The 22,449-nt window shown below is 42.3% G+C and overlaps 1 protein-coding gene across 4 annotated transcripts in view; it reads right to left on the reverse strand.

Moving 5' to 3' along the window:
• Window positions 1–952: 952 nt before the first annotated feature.
• The window catches only part of LOC117505963 (MOB-like protein phocein), a 53,983-nt gene continuing 32,486 nt past the window's right edge, over window positions 953–22,449 (reverse strand). The window contains exons 8-9 of one of the 4 annotated variants that reach the window (XM_034165504.1): window positions 17,121–17,258; window positions 953–985 (exon numbers count right to left, since the gene is read on the reverse strand). In XM_034165504.1, the coding sequence (XP_034021395.1) occupies window positions 17,124–17,258 (135 nt within the window). In that variant the 3' untranslated portion in view covers window positions 953–985; window positions 17,121–17,123. Of the gene's footprint in view, window positions 986–16,429; window positions 17,259–22,449 lie in introns of those variants that run through there. The other 3 variants (XM_034165506.1, XM_034165503.1, XM_034165508.1) reach the window with 3 other exon arrangements.

A 22,449-nucleotide genomic window follows, 5' to 3' on the forward strand; every position in this document is an offset into this window, starting at 1 on the left:
AGGGCCATTAATGTTTCTCTGTGTGTGTGTGTCCTTTCATGTGAATGTGAAATATTTAATCATGACCTAAACAAAAACAAAGAAGATTCATTAAAGGCTTTAATCTGCTCAGGAAGGACACATCAGATGAACGTGTGACTCTGAAACACACTCAGTGGTTTGTGGTTCTTCAGTCTGATGATGCTGAATGTTCATAAACTACAGGTTCTGGATCGTTTTTTATCACTGATGCGTCTGGACATCACACGTTCCTGCAGAATGTTTATTCTGAGTCCTTTTTCCCAAGTGGACTTTAATGAAGCTGCTTCATGCACCCTGCAGGTGATCCACAGCTGAGTGGTGTCTGAGCCTTCAGTGAGCGTGGCAGCGTTCCACGTGTCACTGAGGTGTTGTGAGCACATGAGTGCTCAGACTTTGGTATTTGAGACCTTGAGTCGCGCAGCTGTGGAATGTAACAACGAAGCTCGCCTCACACTCACTGTTCACTTTTCTCATGAAGACGTGGCGCTGACATCTGTGTGGATCTGAACAGAACCGCAGTTTGATGTGTGTGTGTCTGTAAATCATCCTGCGTTCTTTCCACATAGATGTAGACCTGAAGAAGGACACGAGTCTGTGTCTGCAGCGCTCATCCCAGAGTTTGTCTATTTCTGCTGAATTTGACCTTTAAAAGATCCAAAGTGCAGAAACAAACAACGAAACAAAAGAAACAGTAAAGTACAAATTAAGTAGTGAGCAGGAGTGTGTGTGTGTGTACGTGCGCGCCAATGCGCACTGGTATTCATGACGTTATGAGGACAAAAAGCTGTTTACATAATGACACCATGGGGACCTCTGGCTTTATGGGGACAAAAAAAAAAAAATCACGTCCCCATGAAGGAAACCCTTTGAAATGAATACAGAGCTATTTTAATGTCATTTTTAAAACTGGCCCAAAAAACATGTTCATTAGTCTGTCTGTGTGTGTGTCTGTGTGTGTGTGTGTGTGTGTGTGTGTGTGTGTGTGTGTGTGTGTGTGTGTGTGTGTGTGTGTGTCTGTGTGTTCATAGGAGCTCCCCCTGCATTTTATGGCTGGTAATGCGCTCGTCGCTCTGCACACGCACATATTCCAAATATGGTTGTGTACCACCCATTTCCCAGTTGTCATTATTGAGGATTTCAATGCCGATGTTATTTTCAGCATTAAATATGTTTTCAGAAGATTGTTTGCTGGTGAGATCAGAATATGGATTTGTATAGAGGAGAAAATTTGACACGGTGGCCTGCTTCCGTAGACGTGTCCATAAAAAATCATCGAGGGGGGAACTTCCGGTGATGCGGGCCGAGTAGCAGCGTTCAGTGTGAGCTCCCGCATTTTCCCTGCAAAATATCCTGACGAACATAATTGATACAGCCCATAGTGGCTACAAAAAACGGTTGGACGTTTATGTAATGTCCTTGGAGCATTTTTGGGGTAAAACGTTGGATAGAATGGCTTCTAAATCTTCTAGAATGATCCAAGACAAGAAGAACACACTGGCTAGCAGAACACAAGACGACGACACCAAAACTATGGAGACTGATCAATTAGACCCAGCGATGTCCAAGGCCATGGCTGCAATATCACTAAATACTTCTGAGATGATGGAAGCCAACTGTGACTCCTTTCTACATAAAATTGGAAATACTGCTAAGGAACTGCAAGACACGACCAAGTGTGGAGGAAGCTGAACAACGTATTTCAGCGGTGGAGGACACCAATGTTGAGACGGAGCAGCGCGTCTCATTTCTGGAAAAAGCCGTGGCCTCGCTGCAGGAGCGTCTTGATGACCAGGAAGACCGAGGTAGGCGCAAAAATGTCAGGATTATTGGCTTGCCAGTCTTCAGAGGGCACGTCGACCGTACAGTACATCATGGATCCCCCAGGTTCTCGGACTGACCACTAAAGTGGGGAAAATTAAACTGGATAGAGCGAACCAGGTGTTTGTATTTTTGAGGAGCGGAGCTTCGCCTCACAAGCCTTATCCCTGTGTCATGATTGTGAGATTCCACCACTACAGCAATCGGGTTCGAGTGTTGGAGGCAGACAGACAGACGAAGAAGGTTCATCATGAGGGCAACAGGATTTTTTTCTTCCAGGATTTCAACGGTGGGCTTTTGATGAGGCCAGATAAAAGCTCCAGTCGCTCAGGATAGGGACTTATGGCTTGAACTATCCTGCAACTCTGAGAATCACCGTAAATAACACCACTAAATCTTTTGATAAGCCTGAAGAGGCGATGGTATTCATAAACACGCTGAGGAGAGACATCACACCTGACGGCACAGCGTTGGTCGCACCAGCCCATTATGCCACCACGACTTGCGGGATTCATGTATAAAGACACTAACTGCTCGAAGTGCTGGTTGAAGTATATAGGTTCAACATAATGTTAAAATCTCTTGTGCCAAATGACTGGATGCCCTTTTACAATTATCATTATAGCTGCTATGGTTTTTTTTTGTTTTTTTGCGTGATACTCTGATATTGCTGTAATTAAGTTATACCGCTAGATGGCAGCAAAGATCCGGTATTTTATTTTATTTTTAAATATCCATTAATTTATCCCCCCTTCTCATTGTATCCTCCTATGCTGCTACACACAGTTCTTTATGGATGTGTATTTACCAATCTTTTTACCTTTTTTTTGGGGGGGGGGTTACTTTATTTACTTTTCAACAGTGAAATCATTTATATCAAGTTATTTTGTTTTTGACATTTGGGCACCCCAAGTAACGGGTGGGGGGTGGGGGGGGTGTACAGCAATTAACTATAGGACACTGGGGTAGAATTTATGTAGGGCTGACCAAATACTGACTGCATCTGATTATGCGGGCTCAGAACATCATATCCAGAGTAAGGTTAAGAGGCCCTAGTGGAAAGGTTGGGGTTATCAAACATTATCAAAAGTTGGGGTTGACCTCCCTTTTGTTATTTGGAATTACCTGTGTTTGTTTGTTCATGGGGGAATAACACTTGTACATAGTTATTGTGTTAAAGAGGAAGCAGCACAGCACTTTTATTTTCTAATTAGGTTTGTTATATGGAGAGAATCAAATCATGGAGAGTAAAATGGATACATGCAGTCAACAACTGCTCCCAGCTAGATTCAATATTTTATTGCCACCATGAATAACTCTTCACTTAAACTATGTACATGGAATATTAGAGGTATACATCATCCAGTGAAAAGGAAAAAAAATACTGACTTATCTTAGAAAAGAGGAGGTTGATATAGCACTACTTCAAGAAACACACCTGAGGGACACAGAACATCAAAAGCTCAAATGGGACTGGGTAGGACAAGTATTTTTTTTTCTACTTTTACATCCAATAGCAGAGGAGTTTGTATTCTTATTAACAAACAGCTTCCATTTACGTTAGAGTTTTGTATCACAGATAAAACAGGAAGGTATGTTATATGTATATGTATATCAGTCTTAAATGTTTATGCCCCACCAGGTCACCCTCCTGATGTTATAACAAAGGCTTCTTCAGAGTTGTCAGAGATGGACTGTGCCCAGTCAATTGCTGGAGGGGACCTCAACTGTATACTACACCCTCACATTGATAGATTACCCGGTGAAAATATTAATCCTTCTAAACGAGCACAGACAACAGTTGATAGATGTGAGGATTTGGGTTACTTGGACCTGTGGCAAACACTTAATCCTAATGATAAAGAATTCACATTCTTTTCAACAGTGCATAAAACCAGTTCCAGAATTATCTGTTTGCCTCAAAGGCAATGTTGTACTCTGTTCTGGCCTGTGATATTGTGAGTATTACAATATCAGACCATGCTCCAGTTTATTTAAAATTTACACATGGTGAGGCTCAACACCGTTTTATGGGAGACATGTAAAGCATACTCACGTGGTTTAATTATCTCTTATGAATAAAGCAAAAAACAGAAGTGTCTAGAGGAACAGCGGACGCTAGAATTACAACTATCTGAATGTGAACGTGCATATAACCAAAACCCAACTGAGGCTAACTTAAAAATCACTCTGACCACAAGGGCGACACTTAATTCATTGCTCACTCAAAGGGAAGAACAAAGTATGAGATTTGCAAAACAAAAATTATACGAGTTTGGCAATAAGTCCAGCAAGTATTTGGCGCATTTGGTAAAAAAAAAGAACTGATTCTCAAAACTCGGCTCACATACAGAGGGATAGCAATGGTATAAATAAGGCTTTTACAGAATTTTATCAAAATTTGTACACAAGTGAACAGCTAGGTGAGGCCCCAAGACTGATGGAGAACGTTTTTCCAAATTAATCCTTCTTAAACCTAGTGTAGAACAAAAATCAGACCTGAATAAACTATAACATTATAAGAAGTGAATGAAACTGTTATTACTTTACAATCAGGAAAAGCCCCGGGTCCCGATGGCTTTAGTTCTGAATTTTTCAAACAGTTTAGGTCATTAATGTTGAAGCCTTTATTAAATATGTTTAATCATTCTCTTGAAACAAGAACTCTTTCAAAAACACTTACCGAAGCAAACATTAGCCTGATTCTCAAGAAGGATAAACCAGAGGATGAATGTTCATCCTACCGGCCTATTAGCTTATTGAACACGGACTTTAAGCTCCTGTCTAAATCTCTGGCTTTAAGGCTGGAGAAAATCCTTCCTCATATTATTAGTGTAGCGGGATGAAAGTCCCGGGTCCCAAATGAAAAGACGTTCCCGCTAGCTTTGCTAACGGGGAGCTCCCCTTTGGCTGACCTGGTAGAGGAATGGTCTTTTGGTGCGAGCCGTGTGGGTTCGATCCCCCACCATCGTCCCGGGCACAAAGGTCCTGATGCTTCAATCTGGCGTCACGAACAGGATGTGGGTCACAGAGTATGCTAACATGCACCTGTGAAAAGAGAACTAATGTGCTCTCACCAATTACGCCAATATGAAGAAATGCAGATTTTCCACCAGGGTTGGTAGATAATGGGTTTTCGTTTTGGGAGAATGCAGGTATCAAAACTTTGAAAGATCTATTTGAAGGTGATAAAATGATGTCGTTTGATCAGTTAAGATTAAAATATAATCTACCTCAAACACATTTTTTTAGGTTTCTGCAAGTCAGAAGTTTCATTCAGAATCACACTGGGCGTACATTTACTTTGGAAATGTCCCCAACTGAACAGCTACTTAAAAAAACATGTAGCAACAGGTTTTTAGTGAGACGCTGCTATGAGGCCCTTTAGAAGTCCTTTAAAGGACACAATCCTGCAAATGTGGGCTCAAGATCTTGGAGTAGAGCTAGATGAAGCTACAGAGACTGGTATCTGGGAACATGCCTGTAATATATCTATATGTAACCAAGCAAAGGAACTGCAATTCAGGATATTACACCATCTTCAGATTTCACCTCAAATTTAACATAAAATGGACCCTAAAAGGTCAGAAATGTGTGTTAAGTGTACTAAGGAGGTTGGCAGTTATACGTATACACACTATATGGACCTGTGGCCACATTCAAGACTTCTAGGTAAAAGTAGTCTCAAAGTTAAATGTAGTTTTTAATGAAGACATAGGCCTGTATGTCTTCTTCTGGGAATGCCACAAGCACAAATCAAAGGGACTCATAGAAGAAAATTGCTGTACATGTTAACATACGCTGCACACAAGAGTATACTGTTAAAATGGATCTCAAACAAACCACCAACACTTTCGGATTGGCATAAGAATATATTCAATATGCTGCCCATGGAATACCTGACATACTGGGTCAAAGGTAAAACTGGAATATTTTATGACATATGGACTCCATTCTTTGATTATGTTGGACCTAGGATAGCGAGCATATTTTGGGGGACACTTCCCAAGCCACGGAATGATGACTGAATTTGTATGGGAGCCTTGGTTGTCTGTAATTTTTCACTTTTTCTGCTTCTCTTGTTTTTTGTATTTGTCCTTTGGGGATATTATATGGACTGAAGACTGTGCTGCAGGGTGTGTTTTGGAGTTGTTGGGGGAAAAAAGTAAAAAAAACAAAACAAAACTGTAATTTGTGACATGATGAGGGTTTTAATAACAATAAAGATATGTTCCAAAAAAAAAAAAATCATAGAGGGATATGCTTTGCATACGTAATACCCATTACCCATATACCCATACCCATATAAAAGCTTTAGAAGATTGCCTTATATCTGTGAGAAGTTGGTTGTCTAGTAATTTCCTACTCTTGAATTCTGATAAGACTGAAATGATGGTTCTTGGTCCAGCCAGACATCGGCATCATTTTGCCCAGTTGGCGCTTAATTTTGGTTTGTCTGTTGGGCATCATACGGACAAAGTGAGGAATCTTGGAGTACTTTTTGATCCTACATTGTCTTTTGGCCCCCATATTAGAGACATTATGAGGACTGCCTTCTTTCATCTGCGAAATGTGGTGAGGATTCGTCCCATCCTGTCTATGGCTGATGCTGAGACTTTGATACATGCATTTATTTCTTCCAGACTGGATTATTGTAATGCTTTATTTTCTGGCCTGCCGCAGTCTAGCATTCGAGGACTTCAGTTGGTACAGAATGCTGCTGCCAGACTTTTGACACAAAGTAGAAGGTTTGACCACATTACTCCCATTCTGGCATCCCTTCATTGGCTACCGGTTTCTGCCAGATTGGATTTTAAAGTTTTATTGTTGGTTTATAAAATTGTTCACGGACTGGCACCTTCATATCTGGCGGACTTGGTTAAGCCCTACATACCTGCGAGGCCCTTGCGTTCGCAGGGCTTCTGTGTGTTCCGAGGATGAACAAGAAGTCTGTGGGGTATAGAGCCTTCTCCTACCATGGTCCGACCTTTGGAACGATCTACCTGCTGTTATTCTGCAGTCTGACATGGTGGAGTCTTTTAAATCAAGACTGAAGACCCACTTTTTTAACCTGTCTAATCATTAATTTAATCTATTTGTGCTTGCCTTGTAATTTCTTTTTATTCTACTGTGTTTTACCTTTTTATTGTGCTTTTCTTGCTTTTAATTTTGATTTTAGATTAATTTGTGTTGTTGTGTATTGTGTGAAGCACCTTGGGGTGACTTTGTTGTGAATTGGCACTATATAAAGTAAATTAAATTAAAATTACTACATTGGATGATGCTGAAATTGAGGATGGCCCAGTGGTTGTTCTAGCAACATCAAAGATTTTGTGTCTGCTACCTACAACGCGTGTGGAATGTCTCAAACCTAAACCTATTTCTAGGCATCTTATATATGCTACTCTGGAACCACCCCTAAACCCAAACAGTTCAACTGTCAACCCCACTCAGGTCCTTAGACTGGGTCTCATTAACATAAGATCACTGTCCTCAAAATCATTGTTGATTAATGATATATACGAGGGCTGTCCGTAAAGTATCGTACCTTTTTATTTTTTTCAAAAACTATATGGATTTCATTCATATGTTTTTACGTCAGACATGCTTGAACCCTCGTGCGCATGCGTGAGTTTTTCCACGCCTGTCGGTGACGTCATTCACCTGTGAGCACTCCTTGTGGAAGGAGTGGTCCCGCCCCCTCGTCGGATTTTCATTGTCTGGAAATGGCGGAATGAAAAGGACTTTTTTTCCATCAGAATTTTTTCAGAAGCTGTTAGAGACTGGCACCTGGAAACCATTCGAAAAATTTATCTGGCTTTCAGTGAAAATTTTACGGGCTTCACAGAGAATAAGGACTTTAACTACAGGTTTAAGGACCCCTTTAAAGACGGTCGGTGCGCCGCGCTGCGAGCTGCGACGATGCGGCACAAACCACTGGATCATTTCTAAGCTGATGGCTCTGTGGATACGAGACCATCGTGTGCTCTTTCTCTGGTTATCACAAGACCTGGACATCAGCCATTTTCCGGCAGATTTCACTTTTAACAAGAGATTTTGTCATGGAAAGCCGCGCGGAGGCTTCGCGCGTCACGACCAATTCGCTAATGAAGCGAGACAAAGGAACACCTCCGTTTCGGAGTGTTAGAGGACAAGTTGGGACATGTCTATCTTGGCTTTCAGTGCTTACCAGCCCAGTGAGTATAAAAGAACTTGTGGAGAGCAGAAGAAGTCGGTTTCAGCATTTTATCCGGATATTCCACTGTTAAAGGAGATTTTTTTAATGAAAGACGTGCGGACAGCCCTTGTATATATACACGTACATACATACATATATACATATATATATACGTATATACACATATACGTATATATACATCAATCAATCAATCAATCAATCAATTTTTTTATATAGCGCCAAATCACAACAAACAGTTGCCCCAAGGCGCTTTATATTGTAAGGCAAGGCCATACAATAATTATGTAAAACCCCAACGGTCAAAACGACCCCCTGTGAGCAAGCACTTGGCTACAGTGGGAAGGAAAAACTCCCTTTTAACAGGAAGAAACCTCCAGCAGAACCAGGCTCAGGGAGGGGCAGTCTTCTGCTGGGACTGGTTGGGGCTGAGGGAGAGAACCAGGAAAAAGACATGCTGTGGAGGGGAGCAGAGATCAATCACTAATGATTAAATGCAGAGTGGTGCATACAGAGCAAAAAGAGAAAGAAACACTCAGTGCATCATGGGAACCCCCCAGCAGTCTAAGTCTATAGCAGCATAACTAAGGGATGGTTCAGGGTCACCTGATCCAGCCCTAACTATAAGCTTTAGCAAAAAGGAAAGTTTTAAGCCTAATCTTAAAAGTAGAGAGGGCGTCTGTCTCCCTGATCTGAATTGGGAGCTGGTTCCACAGGAGAGGAGCCTGAAAGCTGTAGGCTCTGCCTCCCATTCTACTCTTACAAACCCTAGGAACTACAAGTAAGCCTGCAGTCTGAGAGCGAAGCGCTCTATTGGGGTGATATGGTACTACGAGGTCCCTAAGATAAGATGGGACCTGATTATTCAAAACCTTATAAGTAAGAAGAAGAATTTTAAATTCTATTCTAGAATTAACAGGAAGCCAATGAAGAGAGGCCAATATGGGTGAGATATGCTCTCTCCTTCTAGTCCCTGTCAGTACTCTAGCTGCAGCATTTTGAATTAACTGAAGGCTTTTTAGGGAACTTTTAGGACAACCTGATAATAATGAATTAACAATAGTCCAGCCTAGAGGAAATAAATGCATGAATTAGTTTTTCAGCATCACTCTGAGACAAGACCTTTCTGATTTTAGAGATATTGCGTAAATGCAAAAAAGCAGTCCTACATATTTGTTTAATATGCGCTTTGAATGACATATCCTGATCAAAAATGACTCCAAGATTTCTCACAGTATTACTAGAGGTCAGGGTAATGCCATCCAGAGTAAGGATCTGGTTAGACACCATGTTTCTAAGATTTGTGGGGCCAAGTACAATAACTTCAGTTTTATCTGAGTTTAAAAGCAGGAAATTAGAGGTCATCCATGTCTTTATGTCTGTAAGACAATCCTGCAGTTTAGCTAATTGGTGTGTGTCCTCTGGCTTCATGGATAGATAAAGCTGGGTATCATCTGCGTAACAATGAAAATTTAAGCAATACCGTCTAATAATACTGCCTAAGGGAAGCATGTATAAAGTGAATAAAATTGGTCCTAGCACAGAACCTTGTGGAACTCCATAATTAACTTTAGTCTGTGAAGAAGATTCCCCATTTACATGAACAAATTGTAATCTATTAGACAAATATGATTCAAACCACCGCAGCGCAGTGCCTTTAATACCTATGGCATGCTCTAATCTCTGTAATAAAATTTTATGGTCAACAGTATCAAAAGCAGCACTGAGGTCTAACAGAACAAGCACAGAGATGAGTCCACTGTCCGAGGCCATAAGAAGATCATTTGTAACCTTCACTAATGCTGTTTCTGTACTATGATGAATTCTAAAACCTGACTGAAACTCTTCAAATAGACCATTCCTCTGCAGATGATCAGTTAGCTGTTTTACAACTACCCTTTCAAGAATTTTTGAGAGAAAAGGAAGGTTGGAGATTGGCCTATAATTAGCTAAGATAGCTGGGTCAAGTGATGGCTTTTTAAGTAATGGTTTAATTACTGCCACCTTAAAAGCCTGTGGTACATAGCCAACTAACAAAGATAGATTGATCATATTTAAGATCGAAGCATTAAATAATGGTAGGGCTTCCTTGAGCAGCCTGGTAGGAATGGGGTCTAATAAACATGTTGATGGTTTGGATGAAGTAACTAATGAAAGTAACTCAGACAGAACAATCGGAGAGAAAGAATCTAACCAAATACCGGCATCACTGAAAGCAGCCAAAGATAACGATACGTCTTTGGGATGGTTATGAGTAATTTTTTCTCTAATAGTTAAAATTTTGTTAGCAAAGAAAGTCATGAAGTCATTACTAGTTAAAGTTAATGGAATACTCAGCTCAATAGAGCTCTGACTCTTTGTCAGCCTGGCTACAGTGCTGAAAAGAAACCTGGGGTTGTTCTTATTTTCTTCAATTAGTGATGAGTAGAAAGATGTCCTAGCTTTACGGAGGGCTTTTTTATAGAGCAACAGACTCTTTTTCCAGGCTAAGTGAAGATCTTCTAAATTAGTGAGACGCCATTTCCTCTCCAACTTACGGGTTATCTGCTTTAAGCTACGAGTTTGTGAGTTATACCACGGAGTCAGACACTTCTGATTTAAAGCTCTCTTTTTCAGAGGAGCTACAGCATCCAAAGTTGTCTTCAATGAGGATGTAAAACTATTGACGAGATACTCTATCTCCCTTACAGAGTTTAGGTAGCTACTCTGCACTGTGTTGGTATATGGCATTAGAGAACATAAAGAAGGAATCATATCCTTAAACCTAGTTACAGCGCTTTCTGAAAGACTTCTAGTGTAATGAAACTTATTCCCCACTGCTGGGTAGTCCATCAGAGTAAATGTAAATGTTATTAAGAAATGATCAGACAGAAGGGAGTTTTCAGGGAATACTGTTAAGTCTTCTATTTCCATACCATAAGTCAGAACAAGATCTAAGATATGATTAAAGTGGTGGGTGGACTCATTTACTTTTTGAGCAAAGCCAATAGAGTCTAATAATAGATTAAATGCAGTGTTGAGGCTGTCATTCTCAGCATCTGTGTGGATGTTAAAATCACCCACTATAATTATCTTATCTGAGCTAAGCACTAAGTCAGACAAAAGGTCTGAAAATTCAGAGAAACTCACAGTAACGACCAGGTGGACGATAGATAATAACAAATAAAACTGTTTTTTGGGACTTCCAATTTGGATGGACAAGACTAAGAGACAAGCTTTCAAATGAATTAAAGCTCTGTCTGGGTTTTTGATTAATTAATAAGCTGGAATGGAAGATTGCTGCTAATCCTCCCCCTCGGCCCGTGCTACGAGCATTCTGACAGTTAGTGTGACTCGGGGGTGTTGACTCATTTAAACTAACATATTCATCCTGCTGTAACCAGGTTTCTGTTAGGCAGAATAAATCAATACGTTGATCAATTATTATATCATTTACTAACAGGGACTTAGAAGAGAGAGACCTAATGTTTAATAGACCACATTTAACTGTTTTAGTCTGTGGTGCAGTTGAAGGTGCTATATTATTTTTTCTTTTTGAATTTTTATGCTTAAATAGATTTTTGCTGGTTATTGGTAGTCTGGGAGCAGGAGAAATCTCTAGAAATGAGAGCTGCTCCATCCAAAGTGGGATGGATGCCGTCTCTCCTAACAAGACCAGGTTTTCCCCAGAAGCTTTGCCAATTATCTATGAAGCCCACCTCATTTTTTGGACACCACTCAGACAGCCAGCAATTCAAGGAGAACATGCGGCTAAACATGTCACTCCCGGTCCGATTGGGGAGGGGCCCAGAGAAAACTACAGAGTCCGACATTGTTTTTGCAAAGTTACACACCGATTTAATGTTAATTTTAGTGACCTCCGATTGGCGTAACCGGGTGTCATTACTGCCGACGTGAATTACAATCTTACCAAATTTACGCTTAGCCTTAGCCAGCAGTTTCAAATTTCCTTCAATGTCGCCTGCTCTGGCCCCCGGAAGACAACTGACTATGGTTGCTGGTGTCGCTAACTTCACATTTCTCAAAACAGAGTCGCCAATAACCAGAGTTTGATCCTCGGCGGGTGTGTCGTCGAGTGGGGAAAAACGGTTAGAGATGTGAACGGGTTGGCGGTGTACACGGGGCTTCTGTTTAGGGCTACGCTTCCTCCTCACAGTCACCCAGTCGGCCTGCTTTCCCGACTGTTCGGGATCTGCCAGGGGGGAACTAACGGTGGCTAAGCTACCTTGGTCCGCACCGACTACAGGGGCCTGGCTAGCTGTAGAATTTTCTACGGTGCGGAGCCGAGTCTCCAATTCGCCCAGCCTGGCCTCCAAAGCTACGAATAAGCTACACTTATTACAAGTACCGTTACTGCTAAAGGAGGCCGAGGAATAACTAAACATTTCACACCCAGAGCAGAAAAGTGCGGGAGAGACAGGAGAAGCCGCCATGCTAAATCGGCTAAGAGCTAGTAGCTACGCTAAGCTAGCGGATTCCTAAAAACACGCAAAGTGAATAATGTGTAAATAATTTAGAGGTGATTCAGCAGAGGGAGTGCTTTAGTTAAGGCACGTAAAGATTACACTGGGAAACAAATCGTAATCTAGATAACTGCGCAGATTAAACAGCTAACAGATACAGAAAAACACCGCTGTGCTCCGGAACAGGAAGTGATACAATACCGCAGTGAGAGCCAACCACCAGTAGAGGCAAGCCATATACATATACGTGTATATATATACACATACTCACTCCACTGAAAGCCATCAAAAGCCGCCTGGATTTTACAAATGGTTATCAACACGGAGGTGTTTTTCCTGTGCCGCCGCACCGCGCCGGCTGCGTCCCGACGCGCGGACCCGTCCGCACGTCTTTCATTAAAAAAATCTCCTTTAACAGTGGAATATCCGGATAAAATGCTGAAACCGACTTCTTCTGAAACTTCTCTGTTCTCTCACAACGTCCTGGATCAATAGAGCCTGAAATGTGGAGGTTTTCAGCTTGAACAGGCTGACGACGGCGGCTGAGAGCGCTGCGCGACGTCTCGCACCGTGGGAAGTCCTTAAAGCGACAGTATCACCTCAAAATCTCTCATCAGCCGTTAAAATTTTCACTGAAAACCAGCTTAATTTTTCGAACCGTGTCCACTTCGATGTCTCACAGGTTTAGAAAAAAATTTGATCAAACAAAGCGCCAGTCTCTCAGGAACTCTCAGCAACTTCTCATATATATATATATATATATACGTATATATATATATATATACACATATACTCAACAAAAATATAAACGCAACACTTTTGGTTTTGCTCACATTTTGTATGAGATGAACTCAAAGATCTAGAACTTTTTCCACATACACAATATTACCATTTCCCTCAAATACTGTTCACAAACCAGTCTAAATCTGTGATAGTGAGCACTTCTCCTTTGCTGAAATAATCCATCCCACCTCACAGGTGTGCCATATCAAGATGCTGATTAGACACGATTAGTGCACGTGTTGCGTTTATATTTTTGTTGTGTGTATATATATATATATATATATATATATATATATATATATATATACACACACACACACACCTATATGTATATAGGTAGGTGTGTGTGTGTATATATATATATATATATACATATACACACACACACACCTATATGTATATAGGTGTGTGTGTGTGTATACACACACCCCCTCCCCGAGTTTTTTAATTTGCGCTCTGGAAACACCTGTCATTCAGCTAAATGTTATGTTTCTGGTCTTTTCTTTCACCTGTGCGTGTGGTTCATACCTGAACTTTTCCTTGTACCTGTTACAATGACAATAAAGAATCTGTAGCTTTAAGACCTGCAGGTGTCAACAGCTCTGAGAACCAACACCAGATTGTCAGGAGGTTTTCACTGGTTTCCAGCCAACTGAACCTGGTGAAGAATCATCTACCGGCATAAGAGACAGAGGTCCTGGGTGGGGGGCTGCTGTCTGAGACCAACCAGTCTGCCTGGACCAGTGGACTGGGCAGCTTTCTGGCCTCAGTGTCCTCTTACCTTTTGGCACCATCATGAAGTGGCTCCACCCCCTCACTGACAAAGGTGGACAGAACACCTGGGACGATCGGTGCGCCAGTCTCCACCTGACCCCCGCCCACCACTCATCATGCACACTGGAGAAGTGGGGCTTTCCTCCCCCATCAAGGAGGCGGTGTCCGTCTCTCAGCCGTCCTGCAGACGTTCCCCTTCCTCCACCCTGCCTGAGTGACTTTGAACCAGTGCTGGAATGTAACGAAGTACAAAGACTTCATTACAGTACATTTTTTATGTATCTATACTTTACTGACGTAGAATCAATGGTGCATACTTTTGACTTTTACTCTGTTTCATGTTGCAGCAGGTATTTGTACTTCTCTGACATTTCTAGTTTGTCCACAAACCCACCGTGTTTTACAGCAATTTACTGTTATACAGATTCTAACCAACAACCGCTGAAGACCGAGCAATACTGCAGACTGTAGTACTGCTGGAAGTGACTTAAGTTTTTGTTTGTTTATTGTGAAGTATGAAATCTTTAACAATATTTAAAGGAAATGGTACAAATGGTTTAACGATGTCTAACCGGTGTCCTTGGTTTGATTTTTCTTCATGATATTTAATTCTGCAGATCAGACGGTGAGCATCATTACATCATCCCAAAACTAGATGAATTAAAATCTAACCGTCCACACAGTTTGTGTTAGAATAGGGACATTAATCAATATGCAAGTACTTTTACTTTTAATACTTAAAAGTACCTTTAAAAGCAAATATGTACTTTAAAATTAATGTTGTCACTGTTGTACTTCTACTTTTACTCAAGTATCTATTTGGTTATTTGTACTTAGGTACTGAGACTCAGTACTTCCTCCACCACTGCGTTGGACAGTTGACCCCAAGTATTAAAACTCATCTACTTTCATCACTTCTACTCCTTGTAACTGCACTATTCCACTGGGCTCCTCTCATTCACACACATGGACTCAGTCTTGCTCCTATTGACTTTCATTCTCCTTCTCTCCAAAGCACATCTCCACCTCTCCAGACTAGACTCAACCTGCTCTCTACTCTCACTACAGATCACAATGTCATCTGAAAACATCATAGTCCATGGGGACTCCTGTCTGATCTCATCCATCAACCTGTCCATCACCACTGTGAACAAGAAAGGACTCAGAACCAATCCTTGATGCAGTCCCATCTCCAATTTGAGTGAGTCTGCCATTCTTCATGCACTGCTGTCACACTGTCCTTATGTAGTGTTCAGAATAATAGTAGTGCTGTGTGACTAAAAAGATTAATCCAGGTTTTGAGTATATTTCTTATTGTTACATGGGAAACAAGGTACCAGTAGATTCAGTAGATTCTCACAAATCCAACAAGACCAAGCATTCATGATATGCACACTCTTAAGGCTATGAAACTGGGCTATTAATAAATAATAAAAAAAAAGTAGAAAAGGGGGTGTTCAAGACTGGTGTTCTAGATTAGGGTATGGATGCTCACTAACTAGACAACAGACTGTCGCTGTCACTGTTTGTTCATGTGTGGTTGTTTGTCCTGGTATGTTGTATGGTCGGGGCCCCGTCTCCTTGGTGTCTCACTTCACAATTATTGTCTTCACCACTTGTCTTTCATTCTTGTCTGTCTTCATGTTGTTTTGGTGGTCGGCTCTTCCTGATAGAAGTTGTCAGTCGGCTTTGAGTAGGACCTTGTACGGTGATCAGAAGGGCGGATGGGGGTGACACACACACACACACACACACACACACACACACACACACACACACACACACACACACACACACACACACACACACACCTTCTGTCCTGCAAGAATAAATTGCATATACTCGTATGTGTATTAATGTTCATAAATGGTTCTGCCAGTGTGTCATTTACCATCATTATAGATGCAGACAGGGGTTAGAGAAAGTGTCTATTTCAGCACCTTTCATATCAAATCCTTTCTGTGGGGTTTTGTGGATTTGAGTCATTTTAGTTTCTGAACTTAATGGCTGTGACACATTAATAACATACTTCTGATTTCATACGTTTCTGTACTGAAATGCTCTCGTCTCTCACCGACGAGCACACCTGCTGCTCATTTCCATCACCTGTCCAGTATCCACTATCCAGCAGGTGCCAGTGTTCAGCAGATGACAGCCACTTCTACACGTGACACAGTGAGACAAAGTTTCTTTTTTGATTGATCCGGTGCAACAAAATCAGTTTGTCCTCTTAAAATGCCATAAAGCTAACTGTTTCTGAGTCCCAGCGGACTGGTTTCTCTGTTCCCAGCACACCTTTTGGTGTTCTGTACTTTGAAGATGCTGCTGTTCTTCATTACGTCACACCGACTCATCGTCAACACATTCAAACTGCTCAAACAGCCTCCTGGACGTCTTTTTTATTAACAGACATCAAAATGTCAACAGTAACAAAATTTTTTTAGTCCATTTAAAAAACAAAGAGTGGGCGGGTTAGACGAAGCTCCTCCCACATAAGTTAATGAGGGGAAGGTTGGGGGAGAGGCTGTGCCCCAATGTCCCGCCTCCTTTGTGAGATTGACAGTTGTGTTTTCAGCGAGAGAATCGGGAACATCGGGCACATTTTATGCGGTGATAACAAGGGGGCGTGTCCGAGCAGGATCACTGTTAGTCTGGAAAAACCGCCAGTGTGTAAACGTGTCACATCCACAGTGAGCCGGCAGCAGGCTAATTTAGTGGTCCATCTGCAGGACACGCCCACAAGGGGACACCACGAAGCAAAAAAAAAAAAAAAAAAAAAAAAAAAAAAAAAAGTGTCGCCACAAAACGTGACGTAAAGTGGGCTTATGTACAAACAGGTCACCATGGTTACAGTTTGCAAATCCAGCTGCTTAAAAACATTAAAGCAAGCATTCCCTAAAACAGTAGTGAGAGAAAGCCACACCCACCGTCTGACACGGTCACGGTCAGGACAGCTGGGCTCTGCTCCCAGTGATGTTAACCCTTATCTCCGTCTGACACCCCGCGGACGACAAACAATGCACTGTAGTGTGTGTGTGTGTGTGAGTGTATGTGTGTGTGCGTGTCCATCAGGCCTCGCTCTCTCCAGCTGAGGATGCATTCTGGACTTCCTCCTCCAGAATGGGCACAATCAGGTTGTCCTTGGACATCAGGTTGTACTTCATGACGAAGCGTGTGAACCGGTGACACAGGAACGTTTCATTCTGCACACACACACGCACACACGTAAACATCGCATCCGACAACTCGCCCCAGGACACACACGTGTGCAGAAACATCAAAGGAAAACAGTGAACCGTTAGATGACACACAGTTTAACATGAAGCCGTTTGCCTCGTACCTAATAATTCAGCGGGTGTCCATGGAAACAAACTTGTACTCTCGTTACTCACCTTCAACTGCTTATCCGGGGTTGGGTTGTAGGGGCAACAGCTCCAGCAGTGGACCCCAGACCTCCCTTTCCCAGGCCACACTGACCACCTCTGACTGGGGGATCCCAAGACTTTTACTGAATTAAAATCATTTCCAACGTCACTAACATTTCCAGTGTGCTTCTGCTTTTTGAAAATGACTGTGGCCCATGTCCATCACACGTGCAAACCAATAAAAAGTCTGACTCCAGCCTCATGAAGCTCTCACTGAATCTGTTAGAAGTTGCATTTCTCGCTTCATGCAACAAGAAGCCAAACATATTCAATCACAGTGTGACTGCTAATTGGTCTCACTGTTACCAGGTAGAACAGACGAGTAACCTGCTTCTCTGAGCAACAATGCAGCATTTAAAAACTCAGTGCTGTATTTATTTATGGGGGAGTGGCCACGCAGCAGCGCCTCTCTGACAGAACGCTGTTCTCCTGGTTGTTGTCATGTCAACAACGTCCTTTCTGTTTGTCCTTGTCCTGTCCAACTGTCCCGAGATGCACCTAATCCCCAAATTATACAATCATATCAACTCTGCTACACGGGGTAATAACACTATGGACAAAGTCTTCACCACCCAGAGGAAGACCCTGCCCCCCCGGTGCCTCTGACCACGTCACTGCCATGCTAACGGCAGCATACAGGCCGCTGGGTAAAGTCAGGTCCATGTGTGGCCGAAAGGGTCTTTAGAGGCACTTCAAGACTGATTCTCCACCACAGACTGGAATAAGTTCAAGCAGGCTGTTACCCACAGCAACACTACGGACCTCAGGGGGGGACAGAGACCGTCACTGCCTACGGCTCAAAGCGCCACCAACACCAGGACAATCACTGTTCCGGCCAGTCACAAGCCATGGCTCACAGGGCAGGTCTACAGGCTCCTTAGGGCGAGGAACGCTGCCTTCAGAGCTGAGGACAAGGTGGGCCAGTGGCATTAGAGAGGCCCAGGGGCAGGACTCCAGGAGGGTGACACTCAGAGTCTGTGGCAGGGGATACAAACCATGACGGACCACAGGCCTCTGACAGAGCCATCTCTGAACAAGCTGAACGTTTTCCTCGCTGGCATTGAGACATACAACACCCCCTGCACAGGAGACCCCACCCCCTCCCGGTGAGCAGGTGCTATCACTGTCCCCAGCCAGCATGAGCAGGTCCCTCAGCAGGATCAAAGCTCCAGGTCACATACTGAGACTGTGGTGAGGAACCCACAGAGGTCTTCACAGACACCCTCAAGGCCTCTGGCAGTCAGGATGTTGTCAAAGCCACCATAATCATTCCTGTCCTGAAGAAGTCGCCTCCATCCTGCTTCAACGACTGCTGTCCAGTCGGTTGCACTCCCTCCCACCCATCCTCATGAAGTGCTTCGAACGGCCAGTCAGGCACCATGTCATGTGTTGTATTATTGTACTTTTATTTTGTTTTTGTATTACATACATAATACTTTATTTTTCTATGTTGCATGCCCTTAATCTCTTAGATGTTTACATTTCAACTACTTTTATTATTATCATTATCATTGTTATTATTAATAATAACAATAACAATAATAATATCACACTGTGGGCCTCAGACAGTACTGCGATTTCAATCCTGTGTATGTGGCATACAGCACTGACAATAAAGCCGACTTTGATTTATGACACAAACGCTGTTTTGGCGATAAGAAGCTACAAGCTAATTGTTATTCCAACGAGTGCAAAACAAGAGTAAACTGTTTCTTTAAGCCACAAAGCCCACATTAATACATCAGGTGAACGTGCAATGCAATTAAGTGTTTGAAAACTCTTTGCAGTAAATTTGCAAAAGATAATGAACTCATCGCTAACTTTCTTTTTGTTCTGTTTTTGCACAGAACTCTTGTCAAAGCCACCAAAGTCATTCCAGTCCTGAAGAAGTCATCTCCGTCCCTCTTTATCCAAAAGTGTGGTCTTCTAGTTATTTATATATACTCAACAAAAATATAAATGCAACGCTTTTGGTTTTGCTCCCATTTTATATGAGATGAACTCAAAGATCTAAAACTTTTTCCACATACACAATATCACCATTTCCCTCAAATATTGTTCACAAACCAGTCAAAATCTGTGATAGTGAGCACTTCTCCTTTGCTGAAATAATCCATCCCACCTCACAGGTGTGCCATACCAAGATGCTGATTAGACACCATGATTAGTGCACAGGTGTGCCTTAGACTGCCCACAATAAAAGGCCACTCTGAAAGGTGCAGTTTTGTTTTATTGGGGGGGGAAGATACCAGTCAGTATCTGGTGTGACCACCATTTGCCTCACGCAGTGCAACACATCTCCTTCGCATCATTTGTGAAGAGAACACCTCTCCAACATGCCAAACGCCAGCGAATGTGAGCATTTGCCCACTCAAGTCGGTTACGACGACGAACTGGAGTCAGGTCGAGACCCCGATGAGGACGACAAGCATGCAGATGAGCTTCCCTGAGACGGTTTCTGACAGTTTGTGCAGAAATTCTTTGGTTATGCAAACCGATTGTTCCAGCAGCTGTCCGAGTGGCTGGTCTCAAACGATCTTGGAGGTGAACATGCTGGATGTGGAGGTCCTGGGCTGGTGTGGTTGCACGTGGTCTGCGGTTGTGAGGCTGGTTGGATGTACTGCCAAATTCTCTGAAACGCCTTTGGAGATGGCTTATGGTAGAGAAATGAACATTCAATACACGAGCAACAGCTCTGGTTGACATTCCTGCTGTCAGCATGCCAACTGCACGCTCCCTCAAATCTTGCGACATCTGTGGCATTGTGCTGTGTGATAAAACTGCACCTTTCAGAGTGGCCTTTTATTGTGGGCAGTCTAAGGCACACCTGTGCACTAATCATGGTGTCTAATCAGCATCTTGATATGGCACACCTGTGAGGTGGGATGGATTATCTCAGCAAAGGAGAAGTGCTCACTATCACAGATTTAGACTGGTTTGTGAACAATGTTTGAGGGAAATGGTGATATTGTGTATGTGGAAAAAGTTTTAGATCTTTGAGTTCATCTCATACAAAATGGGAGCAAAACCAAAAGTGTTGCGTTTATATTTTTGTTGAGTGTATATATATATATATTTTTTTTTTTCTAAAGAACAAAGAACATCATTTTTCTTTTTTCTTCTTCTTCCTCCACTCTACAGTACTTTACAAGAAGAAGAAGGTACCCTCTGCTAATATATTAGCCTCAGTGTTTGGGTCGACTGCTTCTCGTATTGGGACTAAAACTGGACCTGAGTCTGCACAGCGTGGAGTCTGCTTTATGGGAATGTTCCTGTTAGTCATTTTATAACTGACAATGGATTATCACACGTGGATCAGACAATCCAAGTCCATTAACACGGCGCAGATTCTGACATTTGGAAAAACTCTGGTTTCAGTTGTGGATTTGTTTTGCATGTGGAACATTTTCTGAAGTGACTGACAGTGGTCCAACACGAAGGCGAGTCCAGTTTAAACCAGCTCACTGCAACATGTCACTGCTGGTGTCATTCAGCAGGACGTTTTGCTATTTGATAAAGGCGTTTATTCACATTTGTTTAAATGGGTGTGAGCACTGACTGTATTTCATCTCTGGACCCCACGATCACCAAGACACGAGGAACAGCTCAAAGTAGTGACGCAGCACAAGAACACGTTCAGTCTGACACAACGTTTTAAACTTGTGCTTAAAGTCCCTGAGCCCTGTTATAAAGCCCACCAACATATCTCTCTCTCTCATTTAAGACAAAAAACAAAAAGCAGTTTATTGTTGTGTTTCTCATTTTCACAGTCATGAAAATGTATGGAATCATGATTTTTCTTTATATAATTGCACCGGACTAAGTCGTAGGACCTGTCAAACTAGAAAAAAAAAATTAAAAAAGACATACTCCGGAAAATATAGTACTTTTTCCCCTCGCTAGTATTTGAGTCAATAAAATGCCCTTTAACTTCCAAAAACACTCAAATCCATTCATGTTATCTCTTCATTACACTCCATATGAAATCTCAAATAAGCCATTATTTGTCCTAAATTGCTGCCATATACACATAAACATATAACATTTTATTTTATTTTAGCAGGTAATTATTGAAGCTAATGTTTTTGCTAGCAGATTAGCTTTTCAGATAAGTTTCAAAACCATCATCGGACCAATTACCTTCTGATAAATTTATTTCCGGTAAGTTTCAGTCCGCTAACATTTTTTTTTTTTTTTTTTGCTGGTAAAGTGAGCAAAGTTTAACAGTCAAAAATGTTTGTAAACCCTAAAATCAAACATTTTAGTCAGTCTGTTGTGTGGTTATTTATGGCAAGCTGGCTGTCGCTTGGCACGGTGGATTACTGGTTGACACTGTTGCCTCACAGTGAGAAGGTCATGGGTTCGATTCCGACCTGTGGACTTTCTGTGTGGAGTTTGCGTGTTCTCCCCATGTTTGTGTGGGCGCTCCGGCTTCCTCACACATTCAAAAGACATGCAGGTTAGGTTGATTGGAGACTTTAAATTGTGTGTGTGTGTGTGTGTGTGTGTGTGTGTGTGTGTGTGTCTCTTGCTGATGAATGTGATTGGCTGGTTGATGCAGGGAGCATTGTGGGTAGTATAGTTCAGGTTCACTTTGGACGTTATAGTGTTTCCGTCCCTTGTCCTTTGGAAAATCTGCTGCATGGCGCAAAGCAACGCCGTGATGAAGCCTCACAGGACATGTTCGGGTATGTCCAGCTCATGCACAATCACAATCGGATAATCACACGACTGAAAAGCAACCGGAATCCATCTGAAATCCACCTGAAAGCCGTCCTGTCAGACCAACACGGAGGTGGTTCTGTGCCACGTAATGAACGGCTCTGTGGCGCGTCCCTCCACTTTTCTTTCCATGAAAAAAACTCTGTAACAGTGGAATGTGCCGAAAAAGTGCTGATGTCCACGCCTTCTGCCTTTTTGTGAAAGTCAGACGAGGTCCCGGATCAACAAAGCCTTCACGTTGGAAATG

The sequence above is a fragment of the Thalassophryne amazonica genome, unplaced genomic scaffold (genome assembly GCF_902500255.1).
Source record: "Thalassophryne amazonica unplaced genomic scaffold, fThaAma1.1, whole genome shotgun sequence".
Lineage (NCBI taxonomy): Eukaryota > Metazoa > Chordata > Actinopteri > Batrachoidiformes > Batrachoididae > Thalassophryne > Thalassophryne amazonica.